Source organism: Melopsittacus undulatus, chromosome 1 (genome assembly GCF_012275295.1).
Source record: "Melopsittacus undulatus isolate bMelUnd1 chromosome 1, bMelUnd1.mat.Z, whole genome shotgun sequence".
Lineage (NCBI taxonomy): Eukaryota > Metazoa > Chordata > Aves > Psittaciformes > Psittaculidae > Melopsittacus > Melopsittacus undulatus.
Window position 1 is genome coordinate 93287992 of NC_047527.1, and position 19584 is coordinate 93307575.

Here is a 19584-nt window from a genome sequence, read left to right on the forward strand (position 1 = left end):
AAAAATGGAATGAAAATTATGAAATGTTAATACTCTTAGTGGTATCTTTCATTTAATATTCTTCTGTGGCTCTCTTTGTACAAGTGAGGCTTGGACCTTTCCTGCATTGATTTTTCATCTTCTAGCTTTGCTTACCTAGTCTAAATATCCTGTGGTGTTGGGAGCATGCTCTGATTCTCTTGTGTGTCTCTTACACATATGTGTGCGCACATTCATGCGTGTAGACACATGTAATCCTGGAGCAGACTAAGTCTTTGGACTGTAGGAAGAAATAGTGTTCTTGTTGGGTTCACTGGAACCTCAAAGAGATGAGATCAGCTGTGGCGCTGCCTGTTCTGGTACTTGACCACTATCATGGTGCATTACTTGTGTTGGTCTATCACAGTATTGCAAGTTGTGTCCATTGCATCTAATCCTGTGCCCTTGAAACTCCAAGAACAGCCTGCCTGTGTCTTCACTGCGTGCTCCCATCAGCTACTTGTAGACACCAGTAAGATCTCCTCATCATAACTGTGAGTAAGCCACTTCTGTCAGCCTGTGTGCTATGTGCCTGAGCCCCTAACCGTCTTGGTGTCCTTCTGTCTGTTAGTTACTTTATGTCAATGCCCGCCTTGTTCCAGGGAGCTTAAAACTGGTCATGGCACTAAAGATTCAGTCTCACAAATGCCAAACAAAGGGCACTAACAATTTCAGTCTGTTGCTTTCATTCTTGAGAGTGCAGTCCAGTTGCACAGGCCATTGTGCTCAGCTTTCTTGAATATTAAGGCCATACTGCTATACTGAGTCACGCTGAATTTGTTGCCCACCTGGACCCCACAGTCCTTATCCTCAAAGCTGCTTTCTAGCCAGTTAATTCCCTTCCCCCTTGTACTTTTAGCTTGGGTTACACGATCCTAGATGCGGGACTTCTTGCTGTTGTTGAAATTCATGAGGTTTCTGTTAGCCCGTTCTTACAGACCATTGATACCTCTCTGAATAGCAACCTTGTTCACCAGCATGTAAACTGCTCCGTGCACCTCCAGTTTGGAATTTGCTTGAGGTGCATTACATCCATTCATCCATGTTGCTAATGAATGCAGGAAATAATATTGGCCTCAGGATCAGCCCCTGAAGAATATCAATGCTAACTAGCCACCTTGTTTGCTTGTTCAGTCCATATCACAGCAATTTGGCTTCAAGGATCCTCTGGGACACTGTGGCAAAGGTCTGCCTAAAGTCAAGTTACATGATCACAGGGTCAGTCACATCTTTGTGGAAGGCAAGGTCAGGTCATGTCTCTTTCTTCAGCCTCACAAGGAAAATGTCATTTTAACCCATGTTTATAAAAGCAAATAAATAACTTGCAGTATGATGTCATCAACCTTATTTGTGACAGCATTTTTCCAGGGAAGTTATTGGGTGATGCTTACTGAAGCAGATGGTAATGTTTCTTGCCACATCGGTTCTTTGGGAATTTTCAACAGCCTATGTGCAGCCAGTGCAAAACACCCATCATCTAAAGGGTTGGCTCTTTTTAAGAGCTTTGTTAAAGTTGAAAAACCATTTCAAGTCAGCCATTGTAAAGATAATGCTGGAGCCAGATGCAGCTGTGGAAATATGAAGAAAACTTCCATTTAAGTGTTGACTAAGGCTTGTAAACAACTGAATTGCTGAGCTACTTTGTGTTTTGTCTGTTCATTCCATTTTATTGTTAAGTTTTGCTTTTGATGACTAGAGCTGCCTCTTGTGTTTTTCCAGCCTGTAATGTCTAGAAGGCTGTTTAGATCCTGAATCCCCAAGGGGTTCTGTGGCCTGGTTCTAATACTCTGATTTGTGCATTAAGTGCCTTTCTGGTTCTCTATTAAATGAGTGACCATAACTGAGTCATAACAGAGGTGACAAAAAGTAAAAAAAAAAGAATTTTTATCAACTTAATTCTAACCAGATAAAAACTGTTTGTCTGTCTTTGTGCTGCACAAAAAGAAAAAAGGCAAGCTAACAAGTTATGTTTTTTTGTCAAAGCTGGCAGAAGTTGAACTGGAAAAGTTTCGGACTCACCGCAGACTTGAGTAGTTAAAGAGAAAATCAAAGCATACAGACACTGGCCAAGTAGCTTGGAAGAAAGTCAAACCATTCCAGTCACTGGGACATGAGGGCACTGCGGGAGAGTTACAGGCATAATGGTCACTGAATACAAGACAACAAGAAAAAGTTGAGAAAACGGCAGTGGAAAAAAATAAAATAAAATAGAAGAAAAGAGCTGGGGAATCATTAGAAGGGGAGAATGTCAGAGGAGCAAATCAGATGGAGAAGTGGAGGATCATTAGTTTAAGTAATGAAAGGCTACTGTTTTCCGTTTTCTGGCACTATCACTATGCCTTTAAATTCTTCAAAATATATATTTAAATAATAACATTATACAATAATTAAAATAGCTTATAAGTTTTCATTTGCCTAGTTTTCAAAAGTAAATGCATTAACTTGCATTTTGTGTAAGAGCTGCATCGGCAGTAAGGAAGATACGTCCATGAAGATAATCTGACTGACTCAGCTCTTTAGCTGTGTAAAGGGGATTAATTTGCTCTTGAAAATCCCCTTGGAGACTCTTAAAGGCAAACATAAGGCTTTGGGTTGAAATTTCTGTTTTTAAAATAAATCAGTCATTGGATTCTTATAGGAATAACCATGTAAATCAGTTCATTAAATTGCTCGGAAAAATCTCCGATTTAGGATTGGGCAATTGTGTTGAAATGTATGCTCTTGTTTCATTTCAAGTTGACAAAGTAATACATAAGAAAAAGCATGTATTTGAAGCATGTATGTGTCTCTCTACTGCTGCACATTACACTTTTTTTTTCCCAGGAAGACTAACCAATTTCTTACAAGATAGAGATGACATTTAAGAGCAACAGCATAGTATTGCTTGTAGATAACGCTTCGATCCTTGTCCACGTTGGAGCTTTTAACATTTCTACAGCTGTCACAACCAGTAGGACATTTTGGGGCTGAAAGCTTTGTGTAGACACAATCATTGGGAAGGGATTCTTTCTAGATTATAAATGGTGAGTTTGTTTTTATTATGTGCTTACTGCCATTATTTTACCCAGACAATTCAGATCCAATTTCCCACAGACATTTTACAAAGACTTTTTTTGGAAACTGGTCTGATGGCAGTCTCAGATAAATTCTAATTTAAGCCTGATAGTTTCAGTGCTGCTGCAGTGTAACTCCTCATTTTCCCCCTTTTCCCCCCTCTCCCTTTCCCCCTCCCCGGATGTTTTCACCAGTACAAAAACAATACCTTTTATCCCAAGAATCTGTGTGGTACCTGCTCTATGTTACAGAATTAACTGCAGCCTAATGTTTCCTGTGAGATTTCACCACTCTAAAAGGGTCTGTCCCAAAAGTCATTCAGGAAGTAAAAACAATAGCTCTTATCACAGGCAGTGGTCTACTTTTCAGCCGTGTTTTCTGTGTGGGTGATTCAGAAGCTGCTAATGTTGTGAAGGTGCATGGTAAATGTAGTGTATTTCTTATGAAGGACACTTAACCCGCACACACACTCTCCTTTACTCTTCTCCTTCTACTCATGGAGTTTTGCTGAGATGCTTCATTCCTGAAACAGAGCTCTAGATGTACTCATCATCTCTCCCTTGCTGCATACAAGTCAGAGTTTTAATTTAATCCTTAGTATTTTGTTAAAAAACTTTGAAAGCTGAATTTTTTAAAACTTATTAAATTGTTCATTACTAACCCAATTAGGTTTTGCAGCACATTTTGTATAAGTTATGCTAAGTCATCTGTCCCCAGTAGAATTCTTTAAATAAAATTATGCTATTTGATGTTTTAAATACTAAGGCATTTGTCAAGTCACAGCTCTCTAAAACTTTATAAATTAAAGCAAGCCTCTGAGAATCCTGTCCTCAGAGGTCATTTTCCAATCACTGCTGTTCATGAGGAGGGATCTGAGAATAAGTTACTTACGCATTCTGAACTAGTGGTGTTGGGGTGTTCTGCCACTGCATCTCTGGGATTAGCTGTGAGCAGATTTCTAAGAAAGTATCTTTTATATCTAAGGTATTTCTGTGATAATTCTTTATTTCTGATACCTTCATTACTGCTATTTCACTGACACCCAGAGTCATCATCTTCCAAATCTTGTTTCTTTTCATGAAGTTCTGAAAGGATTGATTACTTGCAGGTACAATGTTATGGCATTTTCTGCTCTGTGCAACCACAGAACCCGTGCTATTTCAGCTGAGTCACTTTCTTGATGTTAATGATTGTCATGGCCTATCCCCAAAACTGTGGTCTGTGTAGCCAAGCAGCTATTTGGAAATGACTCTAAAATAATTTATGCTGCTGTGAATCACAGAGCTTTAGTTTGAATTGCAGAGAGAAAATCATTGCAATTCCCAGTAAGCATCTAGCAATGCAGTGTTTTGGGTCAGGGTGGGGAACACAGGTCTATGCAGCTTAGCTATGGAACATTTTACCTTATCATGTGAATTTCGGGTGCCTGAATTAAGTAATTCAGGCAGTTATAGAATTTTGTGGGCAGAATAATTAATCAAAAAGATCTTTAGACAAAAGCTAAAAAGTACCATTGATTCACTTGATTTTGCTGATGTTAAATCGTTTGCCTTAAAGTGAGCAAGTTGAATGTATGATGGCATAACTACATAGCTGTGACCTTTGAATTACCTGCACTTGACCATAGGAATTTAGTTTCACAAATGCAAATATTTAAAGTACAAAATTAAATCATATTGTAGCTTATCAAATGAATTGAGCTATTGAGCTGCCTTCTCTCCAGATTCCTTTTGATTAGTAATTAGTGAGATATTACCAAATAAAACACTGGCTTCAAAGTTCTATAGAAGAGCAAAACTATAATGTACTTCGTTCCCATTTTGCTGATCCTGGGATGCATAATTAAAAATAGCATACCATAGTTGCATCCAACCTTGAGAAGAATGTGTGCAGTCCCATGCACTGTAGAAACATAGAAATTAGGTTGAAAAAGGCTTGTAAGATGGAGTCCAATCACTAATCTAGCACTGACAAGTCCACCACTAAACCATGACCCTAAGTGCCACATCTACATGTCTTTTAAATACCTCCAGGGATGGTGACTGAACCACTTCGCTAGGCAGCCTGTTCCAATGCTTGACAGCCCTTTCAGTGAAGAAATCTAACCTAAACCTCCCTCTGTGCAACTTGAAGCTTTTTCCTCTTGTCCTATTGTTTGTTACTTGGGAGAAGAGACCAACACTCAACAGGATACAACCTCCTTTGAGGTAGTTGCAGAGAGTGACAAGGTCTCCCTTGAGACTCCTTTTCTCCAGACTAAACAACCCCAGTTCCCTCAGCTGTTACTCATAAGACTTGTGCTCACACACTCCAGCACCTCAATGCTTTTCTTGTAGTGAGGGGCCAAAACTGAACACAGAATTCAAGCTGCTGCCTCACCAGTGCAGGGGGACAATCACTGCCCTAATCTTGTGTAGTGTTTCTTGAAAGGTCATCCTATCTTCTGCTAAAACTTCTTAGAGAGGCTTTTTTTTAATCTTCTTTTTTTCCCCAAACAGTTTCTAAAATAGTTGTCTACAAAGGTAATTTCAGAGAAGTCCTGTTTCCATCATATAGAAAATGTTGTAAAATTGAGTTCATCTGTGCAGCATAGCCCCTGTGGCTGTTGTCCGAGCTCAGTGTGAACAAGCTGGGATACTTGAAACAGTATTTCCGTAATAATGTGGTTTGACTACTTAAACTAATGAGCCTGGATGAGAAATAGCTTGCCACTGTTTCGAAAGTATTTCAAATCCTGAATCTTGTTAAAGTAAAAACAAGCTCCCATGCCCCAGATTTTTAGAGGGAAATTTTCTTCCCTGTCATAGTGGGCTGAGAAGCTTTATTCTAGAATGTGGAAACTTGAAGCAAAAGAACAGTTTCCTGAAAACAAATGAGGCATAATAGGCATGGATTTTTTTTTCTGTAAACTACTTTTGTTGTTGTTTGACAGAATTTAGAAGTTTTTGAAGTATAAAGTGGCTTATATAGAGAGAGGAAAAATGCTAAGAAATATTTGTGGCATTTACCTTTATAAATGTAGTATGATATTTAACTGTAATACAGTATAAATGCTGTTAGGTTTATGAAACTTTGTATCCTACTGAGAAAAATACCTGCAGAATTGTAGCTCTTGTTTAGTATGTTGTGGCTGGTATCCATCTCCTTTTCATCTACTGGGAGTGTATATTTCTGCTGTTTTGCTCAGTCTAGCCTGCAAAAGGAGTTTTTTCTTTACTCATGCTACAGAGCATTTTTATCAAGCAATTTTGATAAAAAATATCCTACAAAAGCCTACATCTCTTCTGTAAAGTGTATTTTGAAGCAAGCAAGTCATACTTCCCTTTCGGGAAAACCACAGTTTGCTAATACAAAATATTCTTGGGATAGAATTATTGAGGCCCTCTAAGGAAGTCAGGTGGTAGGCGCAGAGAGATGGTGTGCGTGAGCAATCTTTCTATATTTGTACTGATGTTATGTTATGGCGATGTTAGGAGCACTGCATTATTGGCAGAATTCAATTTGGTTTTGTTTGGTTTGTTTGACTTCATAAAGTTTTTAATTTGTATAACTAGTAAGATCTCAGGTATTAGTGTTTGGTGTGAGTCGTAATTAATGATGTTTTGTTTCTACAAATTTCTAATTTCAGAGAAGACCACCTTAGGACTGGGTTTTGGTTGGGTTTATTAGCTGTTGCTTTGTTTGGTTGAGGTTTTCTTGTGTGCGGCTGGGTTTTGTGTTTGTGTGGTTGGTTGGGTTTTATTTTGTTGCTAGCTCGTTAGGTTAATGCCAGGCAAGAATTTACTGGATTATTCTGGAAATTAAGGAGACAGTCCCACCTCCCTTCCCCAGAATGAACCACCTGCAGAGCAGCAGGGATCTTCTGTCATATGACACTGTTGCAGCTCTTTCACTCTCGCATCTTGCTGACAGATGTCTGCTCTTGGTCAGTCACATTAAATGTGTTCTGGTCCTTGAATGAAAGATGTTTTAGACTTTTCATATCTGAGGGTGGAATCCTGTCTGTCTTCACTAAACTTAGTGGCATAAGTCCTGTTAAGAGGAACCAGGATTTTGCTTCTCATGCCTGCACTCTCATTCTCATCTGCTGCAGAAATCCTCTGATTAGTCCCACTGAAGGAAAGTCTTTATTTGTCTGCTGTGTCATAAGTATTCTTACTCATAATTAGTTCCATCTGTAAGGAGTAGCCTTTCGTGTTAACCGTGTGTTCTGTGAGGGATATTACTGTTTTTAAAATGAAGAGTCTGCTGAATTTAATGCATAACACAATCACATACTAGCTAAACAATGCTAAGACCATTGTTTCCTATGTCTACAAGAGAATATCAGGCACTTGACCAAAATGCTGATGACGTTCAGTTTAGTAACATGTTCAAAAAGTTTTTTAATTAGACACATGGTAGTGATTAATCTGTGGATAATGTTTTACCCTGCTGTGAAATAGCTCTGTTATTGAGCACATACCTGATTAAAGGTTAATAAAAGCAAAAGGTTAATAATTCAAAGTACCTTAATCAGTTCAGTATGTTGGAAGACCAGGAGTTAGTGGGTTTTCTTCTGGAATCACTACAAAATTTATTCAAAACATGTTGGTAATTACAGTCACAAAAAACATTAATAATTGCTTCTTTAAGTGTTTGTATTTTTTTCTGTGCAAAAAAGCTTTGACTTGTATTAATACAATCTAACACTTACAAACTAACTTTAAATGCTTGAAGAAGGTTTCCAGTATAACACAAAGCAACTACTCCTTCACAACTATTAGCATGTTGGCTTTTTAGTCACATATATTTGAGCATTACCTGTGATAAATGCTGTTTTTTAAGGAGAGCTTTACCTACTGGCCTCATTTTTGATGATCCATTTGCTGGTGAAATGCCACTCAGAGGCAATGTTCAGATTCTCAAAGTTCCCAACAGCCTTTTTCCACTTGATTGTCTGTGGTCTGAGAATGTGGCAGCATGGACGTATGAATAATTTGTTATGCTGGAAACTTGGATTAGAGGCTGCCTTACTAGGGAAAAAAACGCTACCGATACTTTATCCTTATGGTTTGACTTAAATTTATATTTTCAAGAATAGATATTTCTCAAATCTGTGAAAAAGTGGTTAGGTCAGCATTTTTTACAAGCATTTGAAAACTTTATCATTTTGTGAGTCAGTTGTAGCCCAAAATATTCTTTTCCCCAAACTGGAATTAGCAAATATGGAATTAACAAATAGGATATAAAAGTTTTGTCTCTTTTGGTGTGCTTTCTAAAACTGATCCTTTACGTTGTATTGAAGTTTGACTTATATGTTTGTGTTATGTAATCTCTTTAAATACCAGGAAGAAAACCCAACCAACAACTAAATTACTTTGGTATTCCACAATATTTTTATTCTATAGTAGGAATAAGTTAATTGGGGCAATAAAACTTGAGAGACAAAGAAGTCTGTATCCAAATCCCAACTTTCAGCTTGTACCCCAAAATAAATCAACAACCCCCTGAAGCTGTACTTCAAGACTGTAGTAATAAAGCTCTTAGAACCATTCCCCCATAATACTCTGAGTATATGGAGAATAACTTCACCCTCTGTTCTCATTATTCTTGCTGCATGTTTCCATTATCTCTTTGTGAACATGCTTATTGCAGTACCAGAGAAAAACTGCTGTTAACATGTTTTTTCATGTAGCTCAGGACTTAGTTTAAAGAATATTTCTAGGAAGCAACTGAAGATGCTGGAGAAACTATTTTACTAGAAACTAGATCTTGTAAGAAAGGAACATTGATTTAAGATATGAAACTTATCCTCAAGATTTGGAGATTAATAATAGCAACATTTAGTGCAGTTGCTTAGTTCTTAGTACTCTTGCTGTATAGTTTTTCAATTACAAGTACCCAAATGCAAACCAAAATATACTGAGGGGAAAACATCTGTTGGTCAGCCTGCATATGACAAGTACTTATTTTTCTTCCTTCTCTCCTTATGAACATGGGTATCTAAATGCTAGAGGATCTCCATCTGCACCACTGATGGAAATGCCAGCTTTCAGTGTTTCTGCTCGGTCTCTCAGCAATTGCGGTGCAGTAACCAGCACCTTACGTGAGTGATCTTAGGAGTTGGCTGGTAACTATAAAATGGGCTGTGGCCGGACTGCCTGTGATGTGCTCTTGTGAAGGGATTGGAGTTCGCCTGCAGTGTTTTGCCATCCTAGAATTTTCTTTTAATGCTTTGCAGACCTGTGTGTGGATCACTGAGGACTCTGAGAGGCTGGGGCTGCCCCATGCTGGGTATGGCTATGGGTTAGATGTATGTAGAGGAGTGTGAGATGAAGGAATGAAGCTAAGCCTCGATAAAAGGGGAGAAATGGCTTTGGTTAAATACTGGTCTCTGTCTCCCACGTATCTGAATTTGTAGCTATTTTTTTTTTAATTTTGGTTGGCAATTAGTGAGTTTTCCCTAACATGAGTCTATTTACCCATGGCAGTAATTGGTACATGATCTCCCCAACTCTGTCTAGACTTGTGAGCTCCCTTTTTCCCCTTCTACCTGTTTGCTGACCCTGTCCTGCTGAGGGGGAGGGAATCTGGCTGTTAGCCCCCCTTACTGAAGGCAAGTTTACTATTGCTCTTTAAAACATGACACGGTCTGTCACTGATCATAATACTGTTTTTGTTTAGCTCTGTGAAAGAAAGCTAGTTTAGCTTAGTAAATGATGTAGAGGGGAAGGAGTGGCTGGGAGCCTGCTTCCAAATGAAGTGTTGGGTTGAATGGAGAGTTGTACTTTAAAAACAAAACAAAATAAGGAAAGAAAGAAAAGAAAAAGAAGTATAAAAGACAGAGGCCTGCTTTGCAACCCTAGAAGAACTGAGCAAGATTGGAAGAGTTGTGGATGGGAAGCAGGGACAGAAATGAGTATGAAGAAAAGCCCTTTGTGACATGCTTTAGAATGTCAGTGACCTAATAAAAGACAGTTTGCTGAATAGGTTACACAGAGTATCAACCAGTTACCTGCTTATACTCTCTTGATTTCAAATGCTACTTTAAAACATGCTTTAGATCTTGAGTAGTGAATGGCTTTTGATTAGTGGAAGAAAGGTGAGATACATAAATATGATTTCACATCTGATGAATATGTTGAGTTTGGGTGGGAATGAATTGTTTATTTGGAGGAGTTTATAAAGGTTCAGATTTGTTTTTTTTTTTAATAGATAATTGTGTATTTTACTGAGTGGCAGGTTATTTCACATACATTCCTAGTTCTTAACAGTCTCATTTTTGCAGTTAAGCTGCCTTTTAGTTTTCTGATCTAAAATGGGTGCGAAAACCTGATGTTTGGGTCTGATAAGCAGGAGAAATAATACACGTCCAGTCTAGCAGAGAGAATCCACAAACCCTACAGGTGTCTTCTGGCAGAAAGTAAGGTTGTGTTCCTAGAGAAGGTCTCAATGCCAAGGTGATGTGCAGGAGCAGAAGGGCATTACTCGTGTGAACAAGGTATAACTAACATAGGAGGGGAATCTTTGTGGAGGAAGAACTTTACAGTTTGCAAGGTCATGGAGCTAGTCATGAAGCTGCCAGGCATCATAATAGAAGACAAGATATATCCAAGTAGTAAACAGAAATCTTGTAGCTGGTGACTTTTTAGTTGGTTTTCATTATGTTATTTGTTTCTATGGGCCAAATAAAAGAAGCAAAAAAATAACTCAAGTATGCTTTCAAAAAACCCACACAATTTTAAAAAACTGGGTTTAGTCTTTCAGGACTTTTTATTTCCTTGTTTAGGTTGGATATTTTTATTTTATTGAGAGCTCTGAGATCCATTTTCAGCAATGAACAATTATTAATCCTATTATAGCTTTCTAAAAGCATGTAAATTCTCACTTTTGGATTTTGTATGTTGTTTTAACTTAATTTTTTTCAACCTTTTATACAGATGTGAAAGATAGTTTAAGACAAGGGGAAAGATGTTTTAAACTACTTTATGATTTTAAAATAGAATACTACTATTTTCTGGTTGTAGAAAAGCTCATTTTTCAGATGTACTTAATAAATATATCTGAGCAAATAAGGGCTTTCTTGGCTCAAAACTGAGTATTTTTTTGTTTTCTATACAGGTGTCTCAATGCATGTACCTACTGCAAAACTAAGCATGCCAGAGGAGATCTAGCAAGTTACCCAGTTGAAGAACTAGTGAACAGAGCAAAACAGTCTTTTCAAGGTAAAGATTTTGTCACTGCAATAAAAAGTCAGCCTCTGAATTGTACCAGGTCTTATTTTCATGCATAATGATTATGATACGATATGGAAATATATGTATGGCCATATTCTTAATAGTTGCAACTTTGTGTGGTGGGGCCTTTGCAGTAAAAAGCCATGCTTACATTATGTTGTGCATCCCTGTGTACAAAATGTAGTCCTACCATAAGGACTGTTTCATTTTGATTTTAGGCTCAAATGAAGTTCCATGCATTTTTTTTTGTGCTGATGGGCAAACAGTAGTATTTGGTCACTTACTGTATCTCTGGTTTCTTAAAGGGGAACACTTCTGTTTTACTCAAGAATAAAAATAAGTTTCATGAACTAGCATTCTTGAAACCCTGTTTAACGATACACTCTTTTTTCTGGTAGTGGATTTCCTGGAGTTCTGGAATGTTTCTGAGAGTCATACAAAGCTTATCAGATTTTAAGCTCAATAGGATAATGTCACATGGATACAATAAAATATCAGAAGTGTTTTCTGTAGTACACTATTCTGTGCCAGTATCTGCCTAAACCTCTTGTATGTCTGGTAATTATGATAGCTTTCTTGTGCCTTAATTGTTGTTCTTTATATCTACACTCTGATGGTGTCTCAAAAAATACAGATTTCCAAATAATGCTAATATTAATTTGTCATGCAATCTCATGAAGTTACAGGTATAGGGTTGGGTTTTTTTTTGTATTTGTGTGCCATGTGTGAAAGATAAAATGCATATTTAACAAAATACTGAGGCATTTCAGGTGTGTCATCTCATTACATCTTTGTATTAAATACTTTGAATTAAAAGTAGAGCAATAAATATGATGTGATTTCACAGCCTCTGTGCATGTACAAACAGTAGATGCATTGGGTTTCACTTAAAGCTCTGAGTGTTGCAGCTGTTCTAGTGAGAAGTAGGTCTCCAATGATTCAGTGTGATTTTAAATCTATCCTCATTTAGGGATCCTTAATGAGCCTTATTTAGGTCAGTGATGAATTTCTGGCTGTTCCTATCAGTAATATGAAAGGAATAGTCCTTTTCCTAATCCAGGTCCATGTTAACAAATTCTAAGTTCTATGCTGTCCACACAGAAAGCTCTTAAGGCTGTAAATGCCTTTTTCTTTTTCATTTGTGAAAAGCGAAGCTCCTCTCTCTCTTCTTCCATGAAGCTTATCTGTAATGCCACAAAATTTCTCCTGTTACTTAGGTTTGTACAGTTAATGCTGTTGTTGCTGTGAATTGAATTGTCTTGTAATGAGGAATGCTGTCATGTCTCAAATTTCTTGTTTTAGAAGGACAGGTTTCTAAAACCTTCATGCATATTCTGAAATGGTCAGTGACTGAAATAAAAGATGTATAAATATTATTTTGGTGGAGAAACAGTTCAGGGAAAATGTTTCAGAAGCTAGAAGTTTTCAGTAGTATGAGACAGATGATTCTGAAATTGATAACTAGTTACTGTGCCAAAAAAAAAGCTGCCGTTTGATGGTTATGGTTGTTATTATGCAATAGTTATTAGATACAGGTAAGTGCCTGGTTATAACAAGAGGTGTAGGTAGAAAAGAAATACTACATTATTTTCTTTCATCCAGGTGTAACTCTGAAGTACTTTTATATTACGAGCAGCACAAGAATAGTGTTATTCTGATACCACTGTATACCTCTTGAATTGTTCTGAAGAAAGTGAGCAATTCAGCAAGGGACTATGATGAAGAGAAGGTGTGGGCAAGAGAATTGGGATTATGGTCTGTCTTAGGTTAACTATTAAAACTTTATTTAGACGTATTACATGTATGGGAAAAAAATCAGACTTGTCTGTCCTGTAACAGCTGTATTTACATACATATAGTCCACATTAATGTAAAGATGTGTTTGCTTGATGTAACAGGAAAGAAAACTTGAGTTTTGTTTGTCTTTGCAGACAAGAAATGTGAAATTTTGGAAAGTATTTTGAACTTCAAGTGTCGTACATTTGGATTGAAAATTCAGTAATTCAATTCATCTGTTGTACTGTGGCCTTTATTATAAATATTGACTGTTTCAAAATAACTTGATTTCTAATGGAAAAACTTGCCCTTAAGCTATTGTTTTGAAATTTCTTGAAGAAATGCTATGACGTGTCTCACAGCAGGCATCTCCAGGGAGTTCTATTCTTGTTTGGCCTTACACTAGTACCTCTGTTCGAGGACATAAGGAAAGAAGCAAGTACTGAGTTGTAAAATGACAGGGTTTGCCTCCAGCTTTCACATATTGAGGCACGAAATATATGGAGGATTTATTACTGCCAGCTTGCTGCCGCTGGACTGCAGAAACTTCATCAATCCAGTGAAAGATTTAAGCAATTCCAAGTCATTATTAGAGTTCTTGCTAAGTTATTGACCCACAATCTCTTCAACAATCACTTCTGTTTTCTCACAAGACATGTTGCTGAAGTTTTAATGAAAATACAAAGAGATACAGGTTTATGATGAAAAGTTTTTCTACTTTGGAATTAGTCTTGGGAGAACTGAGGTGTCTTAGAAGAGCAGCAGCAAAACAGTATGTGATGATTTTGTATAAGTGCATGATCAAATAATGTAAGAAAAGAGAGACTGATACCGTTCTCAGTGTTTTGTGTGAATATATTTTCTCAGAGTACACAGCAATAGGCCCCAAAGGTGGAATGTTTCAATTATTGCAACACACTGAAAATTAATCAGAAGAGCTGCATTTAAGGACATCTTGTTACAGGTCCTTAATTCTCAGCTCAAAAAAGCTCTCTAAAATGCTTTATTCAAGTGATCATAGTTTGATAAGATTGCAGCTGACATCTAGAAATGGTATTTCTAGCAGCTGTATGTTGCCAGCACAGGCTTTAGTGTTGTGATCAAATACTCCATGTTTTTTTCAGTCACTTCTGTACTGCAGTCTCTGGGTAGGTTGTCTCTGGGTAGAAAGTATTTCCAGCCTGTAGTATATACTGCATTACTTGGCTGCAAGCCATTTCAAGTAGTCAGTGGACCAGTCTTGAACTGCTAATAATGTGGTACATCATAATGATGTACCTGTGTCACAGCAGCTGTATGGTGGTGCCTGGCAGCCATCACTCTTTGATGGTTCTCTCCAAGATGGCTTCTGAAGATTTTTTGAAACTCTTAGGCTTTTCAGTCAAAATTTTGCTTTATGACTTCATTTAGCTACTGCTTTTTGAGTTCTGCATACTTTCTATAGGTAAGTAGGTATTCACTTCAGTGTATTTTAGAGTCCAACCATTTATCTTTTGGTTTTTAAAGCTTAGTTTAAAAAATTTAGCTTTTTATAAACAAAATGCAGTAGTCTGCCGAGAGTGGTAACTAGACGACAACAGATGACAAAGTTCAGATTGTTTGTATAAGCATCAACTTGATTTAAATTAACTGATTAAAAAGAGATGTCTGAAATCATCATGACTGAACAGATACGAGCCTGTATCTTGTACTTTTCCAGCCTCTGAAACAGGTTGTTGGGGTTTTTTTTGAATTTTAATGTCTTCAATATAATGTACACAAAACCTAAGTGCACTGCAGATTTCTGTTACATGCTTCATATGTTCATAATGCATTGGACTAAATGTTAAGGTCTTCGAAAATGAAAGTTGTTTGCATACTTCACACGGGTTATGTCTCCCGCCTGGTCTCCATAGTAATTTTGAAATTACCACTGACATCAACTTTAATAATTCACAACATTTCTTTAAAGAAAAATAATCTGTCTGAAGTTGAAAGTGGACTATGTGGTTTTTGCTCATTTAAACTTTGATGTTTTTTCTGTAAATTTCAACTTGTGGTAAGTAGTTGTATAATTTTTTACGTGGCCAGCCTTGTCAAATCACAGACTTCTGTAAGACAGATACTAAAAGAAAAAGTATTGCAAAATATAGTAAAGTGGTCTTTGAGTACAGAACAAATGTCTACTGTGAGGTTGTTTATTCTAAGAGGATTTCTGCAGCTGATAGTACAGCACTTTCTTTGTGTCATCAATTTAGTAGTATGCTTTTTTCAAAATTTGTTGTATCATGTTCAGTGCTGTATTTTAGGGAATTGCATTTGCAGTTATGAGAGAGCCCTTTCTTTCCTCCCCAAAGGTACTTTCTGTATAACAATGTGTTTTTGCTTAGTATATGTAGTGGAAGGCTGGGGTAGCCGCCATTGGTGAACAGTATTCCAAGGAGACACAAAAGTAAAACAAGCCTGAGCTTTGAATGTTGCGTGGAGTGTTGTCCTGGGACAGCTTTGGCTAAATTGCAAGACTTCAGAAAACTTGGTTTGTTTTTTGTTTTTTTTTTTTTCTTAAATGGGATTTTGATGTCCATAAAAAGATAGGTAGCTGATAATGCTACCTGGTGATTTGTAAACCCTACATACTGTGAGAGGTTTTCTGGGCAAAGATAGTACTTCATATTGCAAACTTTTTTTTTGCTGATCTGGAAACTTAAGTTAAAAATAGAAGTAGTCTTATGGAACTGGCTGTTACTTCATTCTTGTTTACAATTAAAATCTTCTGGATGTACCAGTACAAAATTTTATTTCTTTACCATTGCATGCCTGTTGCAGATGGCAGGGAATATACTGCTATTAAAATATACACTGTATAATTACTACTATGTTAGCTTTTTTTTATAGTAGCAGCCAGGGAGCTCAAATGAAAGTCAAGTCCTTTCGGGAAACATTGTTCTTGTATCCTCAAAGCTATGTGGAGCAAGTGCTTCTGGATGAGTAATTGCAATGACAAAGATAATTTATATTTATTCATGGAATCATAGAACAGTTAGGGTTGAAAAGGACCTCAAGATCATCTCGCTCCAACCCCTCTGCCATGGGCAGGGACACCTCACACTAAACCATGCCAGGCAAGGCTTCGTCCAATCTGGCCTTGAACACTGCCAGGGATGGAGCATTCACAACCTCCCTGGGCAACCCATTCCATTATTTGCATGATGGTTCACTGGTGTTCATGGTGTCCAATTCTGAATAACACTTCTGTTCAGGCAATCATTGACAAAATGTTGCATCACAAAGCAGAGGAGGTATCTAAATGAAGATTCTGAGTCTCAGCTTTCATTATACATCCTTATAATTATCCCTAATCTTTTAAATTTGAAAGTGTTGAGAGGTTAAAGGGGACTAAATATTCCTCTCTCTACAAGTATTACTGTAAACAGATTTTTATGCAGGACTGGAATTACATAATGTGACTGGTTTCCAGAGTTTTTCAGATCTCTGTGAGCTTTGCTAAGGATCTTTGGTTTTAGTAGTTCTGATGAAGTGCTGTCAAGACACTGCTTTATTAATTGGTAACTGTTTTTCTTCCTGCACAATTCCCAGTAAGCTGTCTGTATTTTTTCAGAGCACCTGCTGTTCATGAAAGCACAAGTGTTAAATATCAACAGTGTTTTTGGTTTCCCATTAATTGTCAGAAACAGTACCAAATTGTGATGCTTAGGCTACAACTTCTCAATAGTGGATTTGGTCTTTGAACATGCTGAGAGGTACTGGGTGCCCAGTCACCCAGATGGAGACTGGGGCTATGTCCTCAGTGTCTTTCAAAGACTTTAGAGAGCAGTTGCTGAATATGGAGGTCATGCCTTAATGCAAGATGAACAATAACTTGTAGCCTGGGTACACAGTGAAAAGGTTGTCTTAGTTTTTTCAACACAAGTCTTTGTTAATGATCTCCAGCATGCCCCAGGAAAGCTTTCTTAACTAATCTTAATACCTTGCTCACTAATATTTTTACCCTCCTAGTGTTAGTGTTCTGACTAATAAGTGTATGTATTTATTAGACCCACATTGTTGTTTTTCTTCTATAGCGTAGCAGCATTATCAGAAGTCAAGCATTTTCTCAGGCTTATTTGTCTTAAGTTTTACTCAGCAATTTCTGCAACAGTGCTGAAAGAAAGCTCTCTCTTGTTCCATACTAGCCATGTGATGAAGAGGCTTTGTTGAGAAACCTGTTGGATAATGAATTCAATACACAAAAAGTGTACTGGTGCTACCCATTGGTGCTTGGGAACTGAGTTTCCTTTGTTCATATACACTCAAGCCTTGACTTGTGCAAACTGATACTTGATGTTGATTTTGTGGCTGTCAGTTAATTTGTGTTGCAGTTATGCTTAAAAATACATGGAAACTCCCTGAAATTGAGAGTACACTGTATGGGTCAAACACATAGTCAAAGACTAGGACTGTTGTAAGGGTAGATGGTGGTCTGCTTTGTGGCAGAAAGAAAGGGAAAGAAAACCTTGTCACTATATCCATATTATTAAATACCAAGAAAAACTAAACTGTATCATGCTAATGGCAGACAACTGATCAATTACTTGGATTAGAGGGACATGCCTTTGGAATTGTTGTTCTGTTTTGGTTTTTAAAATTCATTTGCCTTTTGGAAAGATTGGGAAATCTGCTTTGTATAGAACTGAAATATGTTTGCTTGTTGCTTGGTTGTTCTCCGAATAAAACTGTTTCATTTTGGATCGAGTTAAATATTTAGATCAACTTGAATGCTTTGTTTAATTTTCAGAGTACCCACTGGCTTTAAAAATACAGGTCAACTCAAAACCAAACATAGCATTTGAGTGGGGTGATTTCTTTTTTGTTTTTGAAGGGAATGGTTTACTGTGTAAAATGTTCACAGTGAAACGTTTCACTTTCATTCCATGTGAAATACTTCACCATTTTTAAATTTAAAAAAATTCTTTCCTTTTGAAAGGTTGTTTCAATACAGACATGGTGCTTATTCTCAAAAGCTGTAAGCTAAACTTTAGCAAGTGTATGTTTCTGTTCAGCAAAAACAGCTTTAGAAAAGCAAAGTTTTTAGTAGTATTTACCATTCGTTGCCTGAGGCAGCATAACAAAAAGTTGCATATGCAATTAAGAACGTTAAGCTCAAGGCACTTTTCCATGCTGTGTCCTTTATAGCAAAAAAGAAGCAAAGATAAAGGCAGGTTTTACCTGTAAATGCAGAAGATATCTTCTTTTTCTCTTTCTTTTCTTTTTGTGTGGTTTTTAGCTATACTGTAGAAAGCTTGAGAGTGAAAAAGCAAATGTTAGTATGCTTTAAACACCTCCAAAATGGGTTGCAAGTACCAAACACGGTTTTCATGTAGGGTGAATGTGATGAAGAAACATTGAAACTTCAGTGCTGTTTCTTGTGTTGTCCCATACTTCATGCTACATGTAATTGCATAAAATCCTCAGAAGGAAGATACCCCATAATAAATACCTGATAAAAAATGATATGCTGCAGGTGTAGCATATGTTTACCTTCTACCTGCTCTCTTTTACCAGCAAGATTGACCTTGTAAGAGTATGAAGTCCATGCTGTTACAGTTAGTCTTAAACCGTCTATGGAATGCTTTTCTATTGGAATATACAAATTCTCAAAATTATGAATTTTTGACAGGGATATATTGAATTCAACAACAAAGTTTTACAGAAAAAGCATTGTATAATGTAATGCTTGAATCTTCTTTTAAAAATGTTTTTTCTGATTTATAGAATCAAATTTTTCTGATGCATAGATTATAACATACATAACAGGTAAGTTTTATATAGAAATCTTTTCTAACAGTCTTTACCCTTAAAAAAACAAAACCCAAACTCTATACCATTTTTCAAATCCTTTGCAATTTAATTTTTAGGGGAGAGCAGAATTTTTGATAGGACAGGTAATCTTGGTTTATACCCAGTTTATACCCATTATGCTGTGCATAATGTTTCTGTGTTGTCTTTTTTTCAGGGGGAAAGAGAAGAATGGTTAGAGTGTTTTTCTAAGATAAACCTCTTCTCTTTTTACTGACTTCTAGGAACAGTAAGCTATATTCTAATTTGTTTCTGAAGTATAATTTGAAGTCGCATTCCAGGGAATTGGGCTGCTGTATTTGAGACACTTTGATAAACAGCTTATCTTAGTTTTTCTGTGCTTTTTGGCAGTAGCTAAAGAGTGATGTGTTTGTTGTTGTAGTTAAGTTTATTAAAATTCTTTCTGTATTGTCTTTTGTGTCTTATGAGTGTTTTAAGTTTTTCCTGCTGACTTTGCTAATGCACAGAATACTTAGGCCAAGATAAATATTTTGGTACCAGCCTGTCATTTCTTAGTGTTACATGGGATAGTATAATAAATTAGTTTTCATTGCCCTATGTAATCTTTCTAATGATCCTGAAAGAAAAAGATTTAATTACATTCCATCAGTAGTGATTAGGAACTATGTCTTCAGGTATATAAAAACTGCTGCATAACAGATATTTAAACACACATAAGCAA

General features: G+C 36.9%; 1 protein-coding gene across 2 annotated transcripts in view; it reads left to right on the top strand.

The window, feature by feature from the left end:
- Nucleotides 1-19584, top strand: part of CDKAL1 (CDK5 regulatory subunit associated protein 1 like 1) — a 392981-nt gene that overhangs the window by 155508 nt on the left and 217889 nt on the right. For both annotated transcript variants that reach the window (XM_031049673.2, XM_005149870.3), the window contains one exon: nucleotides 11176-11279. In XM_031049673.2, the coding sequence (XP_030905533.2) occupies nucleotides 11176-11279 (104 nt within the window). The remainder of the gene's footprint in view (nucleotides 1-11175; nucleotides 11280-19584) is intronic.